Source organism: Durio zibethinus, chromosome 26, assembly GCF_047325235.1.
Source record: "Durio zibethinus cultivar Kanyao isolate XHJ-2024 chromosome 26, ASM4732523v1, whole genome shotgun sequence".
In the NCBI taxonomy this organism is placed as follows: domain Eukaryota; kingdom Viridiplantae; phylum Streptophyta; class Magnoliopsida; order Malvales; family Malvaceae; genus Durio; species Durio zibethinus.
In genome coordinates, this window is record NC_143187.1 from 9,980,387 (window position 1) to 10,000,385 (window position 19,999).

General features: G+C 31.9%; 3 protein-coding genes, 1 non-coding gene and 1 pseudogene across 7 annotated transcripts; 2 read left to right on the plus strand and 3 right to left on the minus strand.

Annotated features, from left to right (window-relative positions):
• The first annotated feature begins 55 nt into the window (after nt 1-55).
• LOC111284065 (general transcription and DNA repair factor IIH subunit TFB2-like) lies at nt 56-5,152 on the plus strand. 2 transcript variants are annotated; one of them, XM_022872804.2, is made up of 15 exons: nt 56-852; nt 944-1,108; nt 1,297-1,365; nt 1,542-1,635; nt 1,824-1,924; nt 2,033-2,078; nt 2,165-2,224; nt 2,770-2,838; nt 3,048-3,131; nt 3,229-3,312; nt 3,433-3,518; nt 4,008-4,098; nt 4,236-4,316; nt 4,498-4,572; nt 4,654-5,152. In XM_022872804.2, exons 1-15 carry the CDS (start codon nt 740-742, stop codon nt 4,786-4,788), a joined length of 1,353 nt encoding a protein of 450 aa, XP_022728539.2. In that variant the 5' UTR covers nt 56-739; the 3' UTR covers nt 4,789-5,152. The 2 variants fall into 2 exon arrangements, with proteins under 2 accessions (XP_022728539.2, XP_022728540.2); XM_022872805.2 differs by lacking the exon at nt 2,770-2,838.
• Nucleotides 5,153-5,523: 371 nt separating this feature from the next.
• Nucleotides 5,524-5,596, minus strand: TRNAV-UAC (transfer RNA valine (anticodon UAC)). Its single transcript has one exon. It is a non-coding gene; the product is annotated as a tRNA-Val (tRNA).
• A 202-nt stretch (nt 5,597-5,798) lies between these two features.
• On the plus strand, nt 5,799-7,808 carry LOC111284066 (tetraspanin-19-like). Its single transcript, XM_022921623.2, has 6 exons — nt 5,799-6,372; nt 6,514-6,613; nt 6,793-6,873; nt 6,939-7,043; nt 7,267-7,443; nt 7,543-7,808. Exons 1-6 carry the CDS (start codon nt 6,206-6,208, stop codon nt 7,552-7,554), a joined length of 642 nt encoding a protein of 213 aa, XP_022777358.2. The 5' UTR covers nt 5,799-6,205; the 3' UTR covers nt 7,555-7,808.
• A 63-nt stretch (nt 7,809-7,871) lies between these two features.
• LOC111284063 (sphingolipid delta(4)-desaturase DES1-like) lies at nt 7,872-10,019 on the minus strand (annotated as a pseudogene). The gene is made up of 2 exons (XR_016334117.1): nt 9,355-10,019; nt 7,872-8,817 (listed from the first exon to the last, which is right to left on the minus strand). The product of XR_016334117.1 is annotated as a sphingolipid delta(4)-desaturase DES1-like (transcript).
• Nucleotides 10,020-10,144: 125 nt separating this feature from the next.
• Nucleotides 10,145-14,205, minus strand: LOC111275061 (E3 ubiquitin-protein ligase AIRP2-like). 2 transcript variants are annotated; one of them, XM_022860162.2, is made up of 5 exons: nt 13,919-14,205; nt 12,398-12,548; nt 12,250-12,316; nt 11,922-12,156; nt 10,145-10,636 (listed from the first exon to the last, which is right to left on the minus strand). In XM_022860162.2, the coding sequence occupies exons 1-5, from the start codon at nt 13,996-13,998 to the stop codon at nt 10,426-10,428; spliced, it is 744 nt and encodes a 247-aa protein (XP_022715897.1). In that variant the 5' UTR covers nt 13,999-14,205; the 3' UTR covers nt 10,145-10,425. The 2 variants fall into 2 exon arrangements, with proteins under 2 accessions (XP_022715897.1, XP_022715898.1); XM_022860163.2 differs by having other exon boundaries at nt 12,398-12,553.
• Nucleotides 14,206-19,999: the final 5,794 nt, after the last annotated feature.

Below are 19,999 nucleotides of genomic sequence, written 5' to 3' on the forward strand. Positions count from 1 at the left end.
GGCATTTGCAGCATTTGATTGTGGTTGATCTTTGTGAATGAAATTTTGGGTACAGAACAGATTGCAGGAGATCGAGTCCCTCTGATTGGACAAGGAAAGTTCTTTGTTCGCCGAGTTGATATACTCATCAAATCAGTCGTTGTTCCATGAAATCTTTGGGATATTTGAAAGGTTTCCAGAATAAAAGTAAGGAGGTTGGGAGCCCTATTGGCTGGCTTATTGCCCAGTCGCAACCTCTACTGACAACGTTTTGGAGTAATAATCTGGCCTTTGGTGGTGAGTGATGACTGACTGACTGCTGACAAACTCAATTGGGAATGTGAACTCGCCCAAGCCTTCCCGTAAAACGCAACAAGTTTAGAATATATTTTTTAAAAAGTTATTGAAGGAATATGTTTGGGAACTTGAAAATAAACAATAATTAGTCGGTCCAATAGGCTTTGTAGGCCCACTATTTGGGACTTTAAACCACAGTATATCCAGCCCAACCTTGTTGTCACGTTTCCGTCTTTTGCAATAAGAAAAAGAAAAAAAAAAAAAAAAGGCCCTCTGAATTCAGAAGGATGCGCGGTCCCTGCCAACACGTCGCATAAAGCTTTACCCCGTAGCTTGGTCATGCTGATGCAGAGAAATAAGCAACCATTATAATTTTCATTTATCAAAGCTGGATTGGAGCTCTAGTTTCATCGTACATGCTGACGAAAACCAAAAAATCTAAAGAAAAAAAAAGTAAAGAAAAATGCCTCAGGTGAAGATTATCGCGAAGAATTTCATGGACATGGTGGCTTCATTGCCTGCTATTAAGCTCGACATACTTTATCATAATCAATTCATTTGCGAAGCCATTCTCAGGTCTTCCTTTCTTTCTTTTTTTTTTTTTTTTTAAATTGTTATTTAAAAAAAAAAACTATCTATTGATCGAATGCATTTGTTTATGGAGCAGGTCGATGCCGCCTCTGGCGAAGAAAAACGTGTTACAAATGTTATACATTGATGTTCCGATGACATCCAAGTCGTTGCAGGAGTGGGTGCTTGCCGATGGATCCTCTAAGCACCAAGTTGCGATCGATCGGTTGATTCAATTAAGAGTATTGGAAGTAATCGATAGGTAAGCAACTGTAAATTATTTGTCGTCTTATTTACTTAGTTTTATCTAATCTTTCTTTTCAAAATCAAATAGCTACGCCACCATAATGATCGAGAGGAAGTACAGATCATCTTAAGCTTTGTGAAAACCGTGTTTCTTTTGGTTGTATGTGCTAATTGAATTAGTCGGTCTTCTCTTTTTTTTGCCAGGAAGAAGGAAACCACTTACAAGTTAAACCCCACATTTCAGACTAATCTCCGGAAACATTTGATATATGGGTATTTTTTTTAATTTATATGGTTTTCGTTTGCAGTAGTCAAAATTAAAGGGACTAAAACTTTGCCCTTTGTTACCGCCAGTTCTATCACTCATGTAGTTGATTGTTTTTTTTGTCATTAGATTCCTTGGGATGTGTTGTCGTCGTCGTAGTATATAAAGAAATATTGTTTTGCAGTGGGATTTTGTCTAGAGAACCAATGCCTTCAAATGTTGTTGCTAGACTCCCAACCTTGGAGGAACTTGATGCTTATGCACATGAGCAATGGGAGGTGTGAATTTCACCTATTTATTTTGATTGCTTTATTGGCAGAATTTATGTCACCCATCTGTTTCTAAGGAATTTGTGTTTTTGATGGTATGTATGTGATGTAGAATGATGCAATTACTTTTGCAATTTGCTGAATTGTTTAGGTTTATTGTTTGAGCTGCTTCTTACTTCTTCAGTTTTGTTAAGCAGTGTTTCTTGCTGCAACTTATAAGTTCAGGACAAGCTGAAAGATCGTCAAGCTTCAGCTCTTCCATGATGAGAATTTTTCAGCGTGGTCTGCTACGTCAGAGGTGGTATTTCTTGCCTTGCACTTAAGCTTCATTTCTTTTATGCATTAGATAACGAGGGTTCCATATCTCACGTTTTGTTTCATGCTGTTTATATGTCTGTTTTTACAGAGACAAAGAAGCTCCGAGGTTAACTGAGAGTGGTTTCCAGTTCTTGGTGTGCATCATATAAACCATGGTCCTTCTGCATTTCTCTCTTTGGTTGACTGTTGCCTAAAATTACTTCCCATCTGTAATTTACAGCTGATGGATACAAACGCTCAGCTTTGGTATATTATCAGAGAATATATCTCCAATTCAGAGGTATAGTTCATGGTATCTTTTTGGTGTTTTCCTTGGAAATTGTTTGTTACATATATTGTGCTGTTAAGTACTTGGATGTGGGAAATTGGAATGGATTTATTGTCAAATTTTTATTCGCATTGACTTTTCTGTTCAGAACTTCGATTCAGTTTTTTTTTTTTTTGATACATAGAACTTTGATTCATTTTTATCAGTATGTATTTCCTCTTAAATGGGAATGTACCCTAGGGTGTGCGTATGTGCAAGAATGCTAGAGCTTGTATATACATGTGTGCTTGTGTATACCATTGTGCATGAGGTGTTTATATATGGGTCATGATAGCTACTTTTAATGCAAGGAAAAAATTATTTCTGGCCCTTGCCTATATAGATCTATCGTTGTGTATGTGTTTGTGGATGGGTGGATCCAGTTTATTGACCATTTCAATGAAGGAAAAATAAAGGTGGTCCCTAGTCTTTTTTACATGAAATTAAGGTCATTGATGCAACTTTTGTTCTGTCATTTTATAGTAAATATTTTTATCTTATGCTAAGACTTTCAACAGGAGCAAGGTGTAGACCAAGCTGATTTAATTGCATTTTTGCTAGAACTTAGTTTTCATACAACTGGTGAGGTACGCCCTATTAATTTATAACTTTTCTCTTCATGCATATTTCATAGAAAAGTTCTATTCATGCATATTTGTTCAAGAACTTAGTTGTCTTTTGTTATTTGCATAGAAGCTTACCCCCTTTTGGTAATGCTTTTTTTCGACTTTCCTTGAGCTTCTTTGATGTGGCATTTTCTGGTCTAATTTGCTAAATTTGCTTTGTCTTGTCATAGGCATATAATTTAAATACTCTGGCGGATGACCAGGAGGCTATGATCAAGGACCTTGCAGACTTGGGATTGGTCAAACTTCAGCAGGTTCTCCTAATTAAGGCTATTCTTCTTACAGGAATACATGGACTATCTTTTAAAAGCAATGCTTTAAGATGGTTCTGAGGTATTTTCATATGTTCAGGGAAGGAGAGAGAGGTGGTTTATACCTACTAAATTAGCCACAAATCTTTCAGTGAGCTTAACAGATTCATCATCAAGGAAACAGGTATGGCTAAACAAGTGACTTGTGTGAATACATAGTTTCTGATTATATTAGCTGTTGTCTGGGCTTTCTGTAGTTGTGTTACTCTTACTCATGCAGTTCTTTTGCTATATTTCGCCTCAGGGATTTGTTGTTGTGGAAACAAACTTTAGGATGTATGCATACTCGTCATCTAAGTTACACTGTGAAATTTTACGTCTATTTTCAAGGTATAAGGTGATGAATCCTTGATTATTGTTCAGTTAGAAAATGCTGTATCGGTTGCTTTATGGAAGATCCAAATTGTATTTATATAGAATAATAACAAAACAATCTTCAAACAATGAGCAAAGTGATTAATTATCTGCTAAATTTTTTTGGAAAAATGGTCTTTCCTTAGGATAACTTTTGAATATCATTTTCAAGAGTGATTTTGAGTAAAAGATGATAAAAGTGTAGTAATAAATTTGTAAGTAAATGATGGAGCTGTTAGTGCTTGATTCAAAACTTAGCTGATTAATATTTCTCTTTTCTGATTCAAGTTCTCCACTCTATTTATTCACTCAATAATGCCCAAAGGCTCTTCATTTCACCTATAATCTGCTGATTGCCATTTATAACCAACCACTTTTACCTGCTTGTTCTAGGATTCTAATATTTATTACTCCTATACTCACTGTTGATTTCTTGACTAAATAATAATGTGCTCACGTTCGTAGGGTAGAGTATCAACTTCCAAACCTCATAGTTGGCGCAATAACAAAAGAAAGCCTGTACAATGCTTTTGAAAATGGAATTACAGCTGAGCAGGTTAGTATCCATTTCTAGTTGCTTTTTTATGTCCCAATTTGCAGGATCTGGACATGCAAGAAATCACACCATAAAATCTGAAATCATCCAATGTAGCCTGAGCAGCTTTGTTTGCTTTGTGTAACCCCTGAATACAGATAATTACGTTCCTCCAGCAGAATGCACATCCTCGAGTTGCTGAGAAACTACCATCTGTACCCGAAAATGTCACAGATCAGGTTAAATAGTTAATCTGCTTAAAATTTTGGCACTATCATGTGATCAACTCATTTGAACCTATACATCCTGACTTCCAGGGAAGCATATTGAGCATGCCATTTTCTGTAAGAGAGTAGATTACAATAGGGACGATCTTGTTATTTCTCACTTTCTAATTTTGATAAGCACTCTTTGTTGCAGATAAGATTGTGGGAAACTGATTTAAATAGAGTTGAGATGACCCCTGCTCATTTTTATGATGAATTTCCTTCGAGGGTAATCTCAAACATCTTGGTTTGAGTGATATTCTGAATATTTTGTGATCATATTTTGGAGTTCATGCCTTCTATTGGACAGGACGTCTTTGAGTCTGCTTCTGACTTTGCTCGAGTGCATGGTGGTTTATTATGGGAGGATGCTAAAAAAATGCAAATGGCTGTCAACGCAGAGATTCATATGCTTATGCGAGAGCATCTTCGCGGAAACAAGTAGAGATTGTATATCATCCAATCTCCTGATAATGCACACTGAACGAGATCGTTCAAAGTTTTGCTAGCGAGATGGCTGCTAGGAATCTTCACTTGCAGTGTGGGTTGTAATTGAAATTCCATTTGGTTGGAAGCTGTCAACCTGAATCTGTCTTGGTATGAATAAGATAGGGGCAGAGGAACAACTATTTCTTAACTGAAATCCAAGGCTGACAGGCCCCATTCTTTGTCACTGAAGCCAGAGGTAGGGGAAGCACCCTGTATTTATTTGTGGAGATTTTGACAAAATCACCTGCCGATATATACTTAACTGTGTCATATATCGAAATCAATATATAGTAGAATAAAAATCAAAGCAATATTTCTCAGTTTTCTGCTTTTTATTTTCGCTTTAATTTTATTCTTATAATATTAAATATATCAAGTAAACAGTAACACCTCCCAATTTTGGAATAGAGCATGATAATTGTAACAACGGGCACAACTACAAACAAGATATGAGCATGTCATTAGAGTTGAAATTTTGAGTTTGCAAGTTTGAGAGAGTTTGGGTGTGTAATGTTATCTTTAGTCAAGTAATGTAGTAGGGTAAAGAAGATTAAAGATATATTAAGAACTAAAAAAAAAAGAAAAAAGGAAAACTCAACGAAAAATATTAGGAGATTAATTGCCTACCAATTTATTATGAGGAAATTAATTGATCAAAAGTGCCAGTCTTGTAAAAAAAATCTACAAAGTTTGTTGCTGCCCAGGATCGAACTGGGGACCTTTAGTGTGTAAGACTAACGTGATAACCACTACACCACAGCAACCTTGGATGTGCGAGGGTGGATTAAATTGACTCTTCAGTTTTTTTTAGAACACAGGAAATCAAAATGGAAACTTGCGTCATTATTTGCTGGTATGGAAAGATGTAAAGCCAAGCAACAAGAAAACAGACAGATAGTTTCCGAGAAATTTCCTCCTTCAATCATTCCATTTGACAATGGCATTCATTATTTTCACCTGTTCCTGTGGAAATTTAAAATTTATGTACCATACCCTTTTACTCAGGCAATTAAAATCCCACACATTTGGATATAATAAATAAACAAGTGTAGCTTCTGGATATTTTTTATAAAGTTAGATTAGCAAAATTTTCACCTTATAACTCAACAGCCAGACAGCATAAATTTTTCTAAAGAAACTTGATGGTGCATCAAACTGTTCATCTTAAAATTTTTCTATGTGAGGAATGAGCACACAAACAAGAGAAAAACAATAAAAATGTCACTGTTTCTTTGATTGTAAACCACTGCCACACCTTCTTCTCCTTGTCCGATATTCAAAGGTCTATAGTGTCCAAGATCCCAAGAAGCTACTTGTTAATCTTGAGATTATCCTGGTTATCAGAAAAATCGGCTTGGGGGGTTCTTCTCATAATGGCAAGAACTATAAAATCTTGCATGCAATCAATCCTGAAAGGTGTGAATTTGATAATGGCAATGGTGGGGGTTGCTATGATTTTATATGGTTTTTGGATGGTAAGAGTTTGGCAGAGAGACATGGGAGGTTCATCATTTGATGACTTTAACTCTACTGCTCCATGGTGATTGAGTTGAGCTCTTTTATGAGTTTTAACAAAGTTTGTTCTTGCGCATATGTTTCTGCTAATTTCACCCGCTATTTGAGTCTTTTTTATTTTAGGAGAAAGTTACAATTCTCACTAGCATTGGTTATAAAAGTGCAGGTTTATATACACTTTTCTGGGCACAGGCGTCACCTTATGCTGCCTAACATGCCTAGGTCATACTGCTGCAGACAGCGCGAATGGTTTTTGCCTTTTCTGTGTATCCTTTTTCATTGCGTTTTCATTCTAATGCTTTATTCGAGTTCAAGAAATTCTTTACTAATGCCTGTTCCCATTCTTCAGAAGTCTAAGTAAGAAGCATTACTTCCTTTTTGAATATGTAAACGGTACAAATCTAGTGCCAGCCAAGCAATACTTGTTGTCCTTAAATGGAAGCAGTATATGGTGATCATCTCTGTGCTTCTCCTGGTAGAGACTGGAATTGCAGCTGATATACTTTTAAATTCTGACTGGGAGAAGGTTTGTGAATTTCCTTATCTGCTTCACTTAGTCTCTCTTGCGTCTGATTTCTTGTCACTGATCAGGATTTACCTGAAGATCCAACGGGGAGGTTCCATAATTTCAAAGAATTTGTGCAATCTAACATTGACATCTTCAAATGGATTGGCCTGCTTATCATCTTAGGACAGGTAAACTCATTAGTGGTAGATCTTGTTAAACATCTACTTTGCTTTCCTCTTTTAAGAATTATGATGACTTGACCAAACTTTACTACTTCAAAACCGAAAATGAGAAGAAGAATGAATATTTATGAATTTAGATCTTTGAAAGAAATCATCATGAAGGATATTGTTAAGTTCCGAAACTATGTTATGTTCAGCTGGTTGTTTTTCCCTTCCCTTCCCTCCGTAGGGACTTTCGGTACTATTAGCCATGGCCCTCAGAGCCCTTGGCCCCAATCAATGCTCCATCTATGATAGTGATGAAGAATTCCCTCCAACCAGGCTTCCCCTCATAAATAACCATGCTCAACAACCTGGTTATGTCATTGGAGATTATCCCTTTACTAACAAGAATGAAGCTTGGAATGTAAGAATTCTTTCCAACTGCCTTTTTCCCTGGTGAAAATACGACATTTTTATTTACTTCTGTTGGTCTCTTCTGATGTTATTGATTGATCATAAACAGACGAATAAGTGAAAAGGGTAGCAGCAATTTTCTGTATCATTCGCAAGACATCAGAAAAGCAGAACACACCATGCAAGCACAACCAAGTTAGGGGCAGCCTAGGACCTTATACCAGCAAGATATAGTATCAATTACCCAATGTTTTGTATGTATCTATATCCTTCTTATTAATGATCTATATATGATCTGTACTATTTACGCTTAGAACATGATTTAACTGGCCACTGTATAATTATATAGTAATTTATTACGCTATTCTTGATGAATTTTAAGTTATGAGAGTGTCTTGAATAACGCAAGAGAAAAAACCAATAACAACAAAGCCTGTCTCAAATGTCCAAAGATATACGAGTGAAAAAAAAATTGATCTTTGAATGATTAATCAAAGAATAACTAACTCCATCGTCTAAAACTAAATGATATTCCTCAAGAATGTTACAAACAAAAACAAGATTAGGATAAGAAATGTAGTAATCCCAGATTGAAACCAAGAAGGGGGGACAAGAAAAAGACAGCGAATGGGGAAACTCCGATTCAGATTTTTTTTTTGAGAGCTTCTTCTTCATTCGGCTAAATGGCCCAACACTCGGATCCATAATATACATCTAAATAACTGGCTCCAAGATTTATATGATTCCAATTCCTAATAATATTCTGGAGCAATCTCCTTTACCTTATCCAGTCAAAAGATTTAGGGGACCATAGTAAGAATACGTCTCCTGATCAGGCTTGAGTACAAATGTTCAGAGATGGAAATGGACCCCCAACAAATGTTGAAAGGATCAAACAAGCAAAAGATTTCCAGCCCCAAAAATAAACTAAGGTCGCATCAAGAGCAATCTGCATAAATAAGTTGATAAACTCCCAATAACCAGGGGGCTTTGGTTTGATAAATAGAGGGTGGAGCGCATAGAAGAAGTGTTGGAAGATGACCCAAATGACTTTCGAGACAACATTAATCAAAAGATGGGCTTCGGTGTAGCTTGGGACATCCGTGTCCATGCCATCTACCCCTTGGAAACGATGATGCTCAAGGTGATACTTCAGGAAAGTGACAGCCATGGGCACATCTATAGGGAGGTTAGCAAAAATCCCAAGCCAACGGTTGTAGACAGGAGTGGAGAAGGAAAGATTGTGGCTGAACTCATGGATGGCCAAGAAGAGGTTGTGGTTGAGGAATTAACCAAAAAAATAGGCAATTGCCAACATCTTCAGCCAGCCAGCATCATGGAGGGTAGTAGCGGTCCATAGCCAAAGCAAAACAAACGTACTAATCTGCAATGCCAAAGTTTCAAGAAGATGAGTATTGCACACATTTCTTTATATTCATTAACACAATTCACTTCAAATGGATCTATCATTTGAAAGTTCTTTATCAGAAAAAACCAGCAATAGAGGGAAAAGAATAAGAATAAAACCAAAAAAAAAAGAGATGGGTTTGGTAAAAAGTTGATGGTGACTTCAACTAGGTGATGTGAACCACAATCTCAAAGACCAAAGCTAGTTGAAAGACAAAAATGAAAATTTCGAAGCATCAATGATTAAAAAAAAAAAAACCATGGAATCAAATCGCTTGAAGAGCCTAATTCCAAACAATGTGACTTGAAAGTTACAACTTTCTTTTAATCCCAAAAAAGAGAAAGAAAAAAAAAGAAAAGAAAAGACCCAGATTCCATTTAGCTAAATAACAAAACAGAGAAAAAATAGATAAAAGATCAAAAGGTTTTATCCAGTGGCATTACCCCAGATCTAAAAGCAGTGAAACAAACAAATTGAAGATTGAGAAGAAAAAGAAAAGAAGTGACGGGATACCTCAAGGAAAGCAAAGTGATAAGGGCCAAAGAGTACTTTAATTTGAGGTACTGAGAGAGGATCTGACGTCTCTTTGAAGCATGAGGCTCATCTATAGATGACCACAAAAGGCCATTTGCCATTACTACTCCTCCTTTCACTTCGTCTCGCTTTTTCCCCCCTCTCCCCATTTCTTTCGCCCTCTCTACCAACCGTTTATTTACCTTTTCTCTTCTTATCCTATCTCCTTTCCAGAGATTTGTCTTTTTTGGCTGCCTCGTTCTTTAGAATGATTGTGCCCTTTTTTTTTTTTACAAAAACCGTCATAAGTTTGATGCATAAAAAAAAAAGAAAAAAAGAGAAGATACTTTAGTTGCTAATTTTTCAGTCACTAAAAATTTAGATGCGTTTTCCATATGGACGGCGTTTCACAAACCAAGAAGCGTTAACAGTGGCAGAGGTGACACAAGGGCCCACTTTTTAGAGTTTGCTTTTGCCATAAAAAAGTAAGAGGTGTAGACTACATCATTATGCTCAAACCTCAGCAACAGAACAAACGATCGTGTAATCACTTCGACAAAAGAACTTGAAGCCGCAAGCACAAAACAAAAAACGACGTATATCCCATAATTATTATACTATAATTAATCAATTCCAATTCTGAAATTCATATTTATAAACAATGAATCTTTAAATACTTTTTGTTATGATTAAAAAATTACACATATATTAAAAAATTATAATAAAAAGATTTGTATGCGAAAACAAATACGTGATAAAAGAGGTAGTAAAATGCAGATAAGACAGAAAATAATTTGGAAAGGATTTTTATCATCAAACTTTAGGCTATACAATGCATATACAAATGTACTCAATACAATTTATAGGCTCCTAAGATGAACTACCTCAACTTCACCACCAGCCCACAATAACTCGGGCAGGGTTTTTCTTCTGGTGAGAAGTGGGAAGAGAGCACTGCAGTACTGGCTGACCTAAATTTGCCAAATCGAGTGATTTGGTCGTTATGTAATCAAAAGATAAAACGAGCGGAAAATACTGAGATCACAGAGAAGATATTTTAGAATGTACTTATCACCTTAGGTGGGAATCGTAAGTATCAAAAATGGTATCAGGAACAATCAGTGGCAACTTATCTATATACATGAAAAGCCTTCTAAGATTCTCCCTCGTCACTGTGGCCATGTCAATTATATCCCTGCTGTCTGTATATATCCAGAGATCCCCAGAGTTAACTCTCTTAAGACTATCACGGCAGAAGGGGCAGGACTGCGACCTTGACCGCCTGCAATTCATTGCAACGGATCCTTATTATCACCAAAAACCATCTACTGTCGTCCATGGGCAATATTGTAAAAGAAAATAAAAAATCCAAGAATTGGGGGAATAGGAAACTAGCACTTATACTATACCCATGATTTTATGACTAGCACTTAGGACATATCATGATGTTAAGACAACCTGCTGATACCCTATCCATTGACCATCTCTGAACACCAGATAAGTTGACAAAAAGTTTCAGGATTATAACAGATAACAAGAGACACCATTGCAAAGTTATTACGGATAAGATTACTGGATACCTTATTACAAGCAGCAATACTTTTCAGTTCCACTTTCAGTTTTTCAGAACTTTGATCATACCAAAAAAGGCAACAACCAACAAGTATTGTAGATAATCAGGAAGCTATATGATGCAAACCGAGAATCAACCTAGAACATTTACAGGGTTATTGCTCCAGAACGCTATCCAAGTTAGATTCGTCAATGCTCCCTTATATTTAAAGGGAATGAAAAATCATCTTTAAAAACTCAGACCAGTCAGTAATCCCTGTCTAGTTGAACTACTTATGTGATAAACCAATTTGCCCAACCCGAGACACCTTACTGAAGTGATGACTTCAACAGTTTCTAAAACCTAATGATTCCTAGATAGAGGATACAGAAAAGCATTTAGATTCAACAGTTTCTAAAACCTGATGATTCCTAGATGGAGGATACAGAAAAGCGTTTAGATATGAAGTTTGAAAACAAGTATGATGTTGAAGTCAAGACACTAGATAGAAGGAAAAAAAAAAAAAAAAAGCAACTGGATCATCTGGATTGACATGTATGGTTCCCTCTTACAAAGATTAAAGAAAACACAAACTTCTTCATTTTAAATGCTGCATCATCATAAGCTTTAGCAATAAGCATCAAAGATTCAATTCCATCATACTTTAAATAGCATTTGAAGCAACATATCTACCTGGCACTTCAATTTTACTTTATTCCAAATTCTCTCCTTTTAATCTCCTTCACTCCATGGGCTCCATTCACAAGACACATATATCAAGCAAGGTTATGAAGGAAAAACAACAAAACAATCAAGATCCTAGAGAGGTCATTATTGTCTATGCCATATATTAGTAGGAAGTTGGGACTGTAGTCCTACCAACTCTTGGGACGTCAAAACAGGAGAACTTTCGAGGATGTTTGCATGATTGATGATATGACAAAAATCATATAAAAATATAAGAAGCAAAAGAGAGAGGGATAAGGGAATGCAGGGTAGGGGAGAGGAAGAATACCATTCACGGTAACATTTCAAGCACATAGCATGATTGCAGTTTGGTAGCACAATTTTACTGTTCATCTCCATGCATATTCCACATTCTTCTTCTCTTTCAAAATCAACATCATTAAGCTGCATACACTCTTCATCTTCTCTTCTTCGGTACCTTTCCATGCACACTACTTTCTGTTTTTTATCTTCAGTATCAGTGACACCCCTCTGAAGTTGCAGTAAAGAGGGATAGATAACAGCTGAACACAGTAGGAATTCAGAGGCATTAGGATAACTCAAGGTAAGAACTACATTCCATAAGTGCACCAAAACACTCAGATTGAGAAAGATACCGTAGAACTCTCTTATGCTGGCTTTCCTTTCATGTGTAGACATGGTGGTAGTTCCATCCACATAAACCTGCAGAATGTGATACAATGATGAAATCAGCTAACTTTCATGATTACGATATGAGTTAAACACAAAGTAACAAAATATAACCTTGTAAATTAGTATTCTTAACAGCCCAAGGGCTCCAGCAAGGTGACAGTCAGTCCACTGCACCAAAAATAAGAACAGGTGCGCAGCTGGACTGTATGACATTCTCATTTGAAGGCATGCACCATCATACTCCCTTGGAAAATCTGAAGCCCTGCACTTTGCATTGCATGATGGGCATGGGCATTCAAGCAGAATGAGAAATACATAATAATGATATTAAGCAAATTAGGTCAAAATATATTGACGAAAATGCACTGCTGCAAAGCAGAATTACACAGAATGAGCAACAACTATAGTTTCTTCTAGCAGTTCACTTCTATCCAAGGGTTCATGTTCAAAACAACTAATTGTAGAACAACTGTATTAGCTACTTTTAGGACCCCTGTTTCAGCAACCACAAAAAAATGTATAACTTATCTTCTAGCTGGCTAAGATTTCCGGTGTTTATCCCAGAAGAAGGTTTAAATATATATAAAAAAAAAAAAAAAGAAATCTCAGGAATTTAACAATAGTACTACTAAATTATTCAAGTTACAAGCAATTTACACCGATTCTAAGGATCAGTTTATCAGCCTAAAAGGCATAAACGATAGCATAAATGTATATGTATAAGAATCAATACACTCTATTAATGCATTTATTGAGCTGGGGCCAGTAATTGATGATTTAACCCTGATGCTTATATTATAGCGTTGAAAAGATGAAAAACAATACTGAAAGCTGTACAATAAAGTGGAACCCATTCGCCACGTGAAGTTAATGGGAAAAATCTATCAAGATAACGAAAATGTCCCACAAAAAGATGCAATCTTGCAATCTCTGAAAAGAATTATTTCACTCTTGCAGTACTCTAACATTTCCAAAACAAAGTTTATATACAAAAATGTCACTCAGAATTAAGAAAATTACTAGCATCTATTTGGGAAAAAAAAATTGTCAGTAGAAGACACTGAACTCAACCTACTATAACCAGAAATATTAAATGCATTACTGACTAAAATAAGCTGAAAGAAATAACTTCGGCTAAAAGGGGACAGACTGAATAAAAGCTAGCATCTCCCCTCTCTCAAAAAAGAAAAAGTGATCTTCAGGAACTAAAAAAAAAGTTTAACACCACCCAGATTTGTTTTCCTTAGAAAGTGGGCAAAGAATCAAATATGGAGGGGGTGAAAATCAAATGCCTTCGCTAAGAGCAGTTGAAGATAAAGAAATTTATGCTTAAGGCTTTTTTAAAAGAAAAATACTTGAAAGTCAAAATGAAAGAAACAATTTTTACAGGAAACCGATGATAACATTTTGCTGGGCAAGTAAAATATAATTCACAATCATGATCTGAGAACCAATGTTTTAAATTTTTGGGGAAAAAAAAGCTTCAAACTTTGTGGACAGTAGCATTCATTTCAAGCAGAAACGAGAGCAAAGACAAACAAAAAAAAACAAAACAAAAACAAAAACCCAAACCACAAAAAAAAAGGAGAAAAAAACCCAGAATTTTGTTTTTTAAACAAAAAGAAAACTTACAGAGTATTAGCATGTTGGATATCAGCTTCAAGCACTTTAAGAGAGTCCTTGAAAGACTTTCGCATAGAGCCTATGTACATCTCCTCCCACCCCAAACAAAACAAAAAAGAAAAAAAACCCCAAATTCTGATCAATCCTCCCCCAATAATCAACCCCAAAAAAAACCCTAATTTCCTTCTCCAAAACTAGTTTTGTTGACAGTCTCTGCTCTCTCTCTCACTCAGAGAGAATGTCTCTCCTCTCTCTCTCTTTTGGTGGGTGGTTCAGTCTTGGTGGCGGTGACAGTGACTTCAATTCTCATCTTCAAAATGAAGGCAAGAGTGCTAAAACTCGACACGTGGATTAACATCTGTCGTGGATTGTCAAAAAAACAATTAAATTAAAATATATAAATGATTAATGGGACCCTTTAAAAAAAAGATGCATAAAATAATTAATTCGAGAGAGTCCGTGACGCGCCCTTATCCGATATGAAAATGCCCACCAAATCTTATCGTTTACTAATATCTAATCATGTAATTTCGTGAACGTTTGGATTTTTTTTTTTCTTCATTGTGGGGAGGTTTTGTCTGCCACCATTACTTTCACCTTTGCTTTTTGATAGGGTCCAAGAGATTTCTGTGCTTTATTATAATTTAACATTTAGTTTTTACTATATAATTTATATAAATTTAATTTTCATATTATTTTAATTTAATCATTACTTTTTAAAATTTTTAATTAAAATTTATTGATGTGATCATTAATTTTATTGATATAATGTTGATTTTATTAACATAATATTAATTTTATTAATTTGATAATTCAAATGAATAAACTTAATGTACATAATTCATATATTCATACAAAATTTAAAGTTTTATTCTCGTATAAGTTAAATTTAATAATATTTATTCAATTATTAATAAAAATATTTTTTTTACTTTCTCAAAAATTTGATTTTAATTTTTTTAAAATTTAATAGTTCAAATATTTTAGAATTTTTCCATATTTTAAAAAATATTAAATTTAATTTTTAAAATATTTTAAATTAAAAAGACATGTTTTTGGAAATTTTTAAAATAAAATTTTATTTAAAAAAATTAATAATTCAATTTTTAGAAAAAATTTTGAATTTTTAAAAATACTAAATTTACTTTTTTCAATAAGTTAATTTTTTACAATAAAATTCAATTTTTTTTAACTTTTTTATTATTTTGAAATTTTAATATTTTATTTAATCAAATATTTAATTTTTTTCTTTTTAAGCTTTTAATTTTTATAAAAAAATTTTATTTTCTATTTTTTATGATATTTATAAATTTTCTAAATTTTTTAACATTTAAATGAATAAATAAATAAATTTTAAAGAAAACATGTTAGAATTTGTTTTCTTTTTGGTTTATTTGAGATGAAAGAATATAAAAATTTAAGGTAAGACAGAGCAATAATGAAGTATGAAAAACTTCTATTTTCAATTTACTCTTTACTAAATAACATAAAAAAATATGTAAAATTTTTTTAAAATTTATAAACTCTTTTTAAAAATACAAAATACAAAAAATAAAATATAAAATATTTATTAAAAATAAAATTATAAAATATAGAAAATTTTATAAAAAATTTAAAACGTTAAAAATATTAAAATTAAATATTTTGTTTAAATAAAATGTTAAAAATTGAAAAAAATACATAAACTTTTAAAAAATGAAATTTAAAAAAATTGAACCGTTGACAAATTTAAATTTAATATTTTTAAAATTTTTAAAATTTTAAAAAAATTTCAAAAATATTGAATTTTTAAAAAATAAAATCATATTTAAAAATTTTTTAAATTTTATTTTAAAAAAATTAAATTTAATATTTTAAAAATATGAAAAAACTTTAAAAATTTCAAAATATTGATTTTTATAAAAATTAAAATCTGATTTTTTTTTTTTAAAGTAAAAAGAAAATTATGATTTTTGTTAGTAATTGGATTAGTTTTATCAAATTTAAGTTGAATGAATATGAGATTTTTATAAAATTATATTCAAGAGATTAAAGTTTAAATTTCGTGTGAATATATTGATTATTCGCATAATTTAATAATTAATTTCATTCATTCAAATTATCACATGCAAAATCAATGTTATGTCAACAAAATCGGTGCCATAATCATCAAATCAATAGCCACATTAGTATTTTTAATTGCAAAAATTTGACAAAATTAGTAATCAGACTAAAAATATTAAATCAAAATAGTGAGAATATTAAATTTGTATGAATTACTATACAAAGATTATATTTTAAATTTTGACAGAATATAGAAACCTCTAATATAATTTAACCTTCTGATAACATCTTTTGCTTTTTTTTTTATTATTTTCAAAATTGCATAATTTTGAGCTAACATTTATGATTATAATAGCTTTAAGTAAAATTTAAAAAATACAAAATTTAACTTTATATGATTTTTAAATATCATCGTGGTTGAAAATTTATATGAAACTATATAAGAAATGATAATTCTTAGATTGTATACTAAATTAGGGCTACTGAAACCATTGGCAATGTGATTAGTCCTCCATCAGAAGAATGAAAAGTAGTGCTTTTCTAAAGTTTGTTATAAATATTTGCTAGAATGGTCTAGCGTTGAAAGGTTTGTGGCTGCTCCATCCTTCATGTTGGATCATTCATGAACCTTTCGTTTTTCATTTTGTTTTTGTTTTTTTTTTTTTTTTTCAGTGAGTAATGAGTTTTCATAATCAACTTTGCTACCATAATTTGCTTGGCAAAAAGTCATGCCCGTTATTGCTTGCAAATACTTTTGGAGTTAAAGACAAATTAGTCGCCCCTTGTTTTTTAATTTTAGTATTACCTCTTTAGGTAATGTTTAGTATATAAAATAATAAATAAATTAGTATAATAATTATTTTATATTATATTTAGTTTGAATTTAATTGAATGGAATAGATTTATAAGAATGATTATTATCTTTTTCGTTTAGGATAATTTAATCTTACAAAAATGAAAATAATTATTTTTAATTCATGAGATTGAATTTATATTTTTTATTATATTCTTAAAAATTATATTAATAATTTAAATTATATAAACTTTACAAAAATAAATTTGACTAATAAATAAATTATCTTATTTTAATCATTATACATATCAAATATAAGCAAAGATGATATTATTTAATTTAATATTATTTATAATATCATCTTATCTTATCTTATTATAATTTTATATAACAAACATAATTTAATATATAAAAAATGTGTGATTAAATTAGGCTTTTGGTTGGGCCCCAACGCAAATAATAATAATAATAATAAAATCAAGTATAATAAATAAAAAAATTTAGAGATCAAATTAAATCAGTGCAAATCAGATTAAGACTTTCAAAATATTACTTAAATATACTTTTTATTGGGATTAATAATATATTTGGACCAACTATAAATGTAGTTTCTTCAGTTTTGGCATATGATTAATAATAACTAATTACAAATATCTTTTTCATTATTTTTTATTTAAATGATAATAATAATAATAACAATAGATATATAATAACTACTAATAATTTTGTTATTAACTTTTGGTATGAAAATTGTGACATAATTTTTTTTTTTTTTTTTTGCGTTATGTTTAAGTGATTTTTCAATGATTGTGAAATTAAATGTTTTTTTTTTTATAATAATTAATTTTTACTGTCATTTGTATATTTTTTATTTTTTAAAATGTAACGTACCATTATTTTTATCCACAATGTCTAAAATAATGACACGTGCCAATTCTTGCATCTTCATGCAATATAGACTGAACTCTGGCCTTCTCATATGTTTGCCTGCTGACGTTTCATTTCTACCGGCGGAAAAGATTAGAGATGTTGCTGACTTTTGGCCTTACTATTCTTTGAACTTCCTTTATGTGTCTAGGTTTTCTCTTTTCAAGCTCTTCCTTCTTTTCCACCATGATTTAATACCGTTTGATTTTTTTTTTTCAAGAGGAAAAATCTATTCGTTGAATTTGAAGAGGATTGTTACTAGGGAGAGTTCATTTAATTGATTTTCTTCATTGTTTCCTTCTTTTCAATTCCTTTATCATTATTCCATCCATTTCGATTTCTTGTTTTTCTTCAATCATAAAAATGTTTCACCTATTTCGAAAACAAATCGATTTGACTCCCCTTTTACCCTCATGTTTAAATTTTTCTTCAAAAATTGATAAGTTTGAGAAAGCAACCTTTTTTGAATTTCTCAATTTCGAGAAGATTGGAAGATACTTTCTCTGTAATTGCTTTGAAGCAATTGTGTCCAACAGGCATTCAAACAAAGGTAAAAACCTTAGAACACTCGCAATTTCACAGTTCTATTAAAATACCCAGACCACATTTTCCTGTTTTAGTTTTATAATTGAATTATTGTTTCTTACACTCATATTGTCTTTAGAGTTTAAAAATAAAACGGGTCAGTTATTTGTCTAAAATTTCCCCTTTCTTAGTGTTCCAATAATTTTACCAAAAAATGTTTCACTCAAACCAAATATTCAAACATCTTTTATGTTTATGTGTCTGTCTTTTAATTTAATGCAGGAAAGTTCTACCATTTGCAAATTAACATCTCCAATTGCTCATGAGACTATTAAAATTTTTTTTTTTATTGTTGTTTAAAATGTTTATGCTTCACTTTGAAAATGAATGTGAATTTGGCTTTTCTGTTACCTAAATCCTGTTTAATTGTTTGTATTGACAATTTCGATGGATTCTGAATATCATTATGTTGTTTAAAATGTTTATGCCTGACTTTGAAAATAAAGCCCCCAAATCACCAAAAAAAGAAAAAAATGTATATCATGAAATTTTTGAAAACTTTGGTTCTAGGTACAAATGTTTGTTTGTTTTTAGCTACCCTTACTATTCCTGTTATATTCTCATTATGAAATACAATTTTCTATCCCAATACATTATTTAAATACAGTTACTTTGAACTATACATTGTTTAATTAATAATCTAACTCAAAAAGTATGTTCTTTTGCTATCCAATTGACTGATTGAAAGTAGGTTGACAATGGATCGAGTCGGAATGAATTTTTATTCGTTTTAAATCCGATCCGACTTCATATTCGACAAACTTGACTCTGATCCGATAGTGTATAAATCGTATCCGATCTTATCAGACTCAAAATTAAAAAAATATTATTTTTAAAAATATAAATATTTAAATATATAATTATATAAATATATATAAATAAAAAATTAATTTAAAATTTATTTTTATATAATGTCAAGTCGGATTGGATTTATCTAAAACTCGAACCCAACATCTTCTTAGCACTATTCAACCTGACCCAAAACCTAATTTGAAAAAAAAAGTTCGATCTTACGTGCTTGAATCGGGTCGTAACCCACCGGAGGTGGATTGAGTTGCCCAACCTAATTGGAAGTCCATCAAATTTCCAACTACAGCTTTGAATCAAAAACAATGCCCATGATATATTAGCTTTGCATTTAATTATTATTGTTTTAAATACCATATACTTAATTATAGTATTAATTTGACTTATATTTCATCTAACTCGCTATAGCAATTCCCATCAATGCATGCCTAAAAAAGGAATTCTTAATCAAAACATTATCTACCTAATCGTTGGTTAAGAGAATAAACACGTAATTAAAACTAATGGAGGAGTTAGTAAGTTGGCATATTAGACATTTAGCCATAAATGGGTAGTTAAAGATGACAACAAATCAAGTCAAGTCAAGACAAATTTTTACTTGTCTCGAATCAACTTGACTCTATATTCATAATACTTGAATTCAATCAATTTCGATGATTTTTTTAATTTTTATACTCGAATTTGACTCGATTTTATGTAAAATTATATTTCATATGACTCGAATTAATAAAATATTATTTTTAAATATAAATATAAAATTATATAAATATATAAATATAAAATTAAATAATTAATTAAAAAATAATTATATATCGGGTTAGGTTGGGATGAGTTTATCTAAAATCCAACATTGACTTTATTTTTACAATTATTCGATCCAATCCAAAACTTAATTTAAAAAGAAAATTGATCCTAAAAAATTAAATCGGATTGAA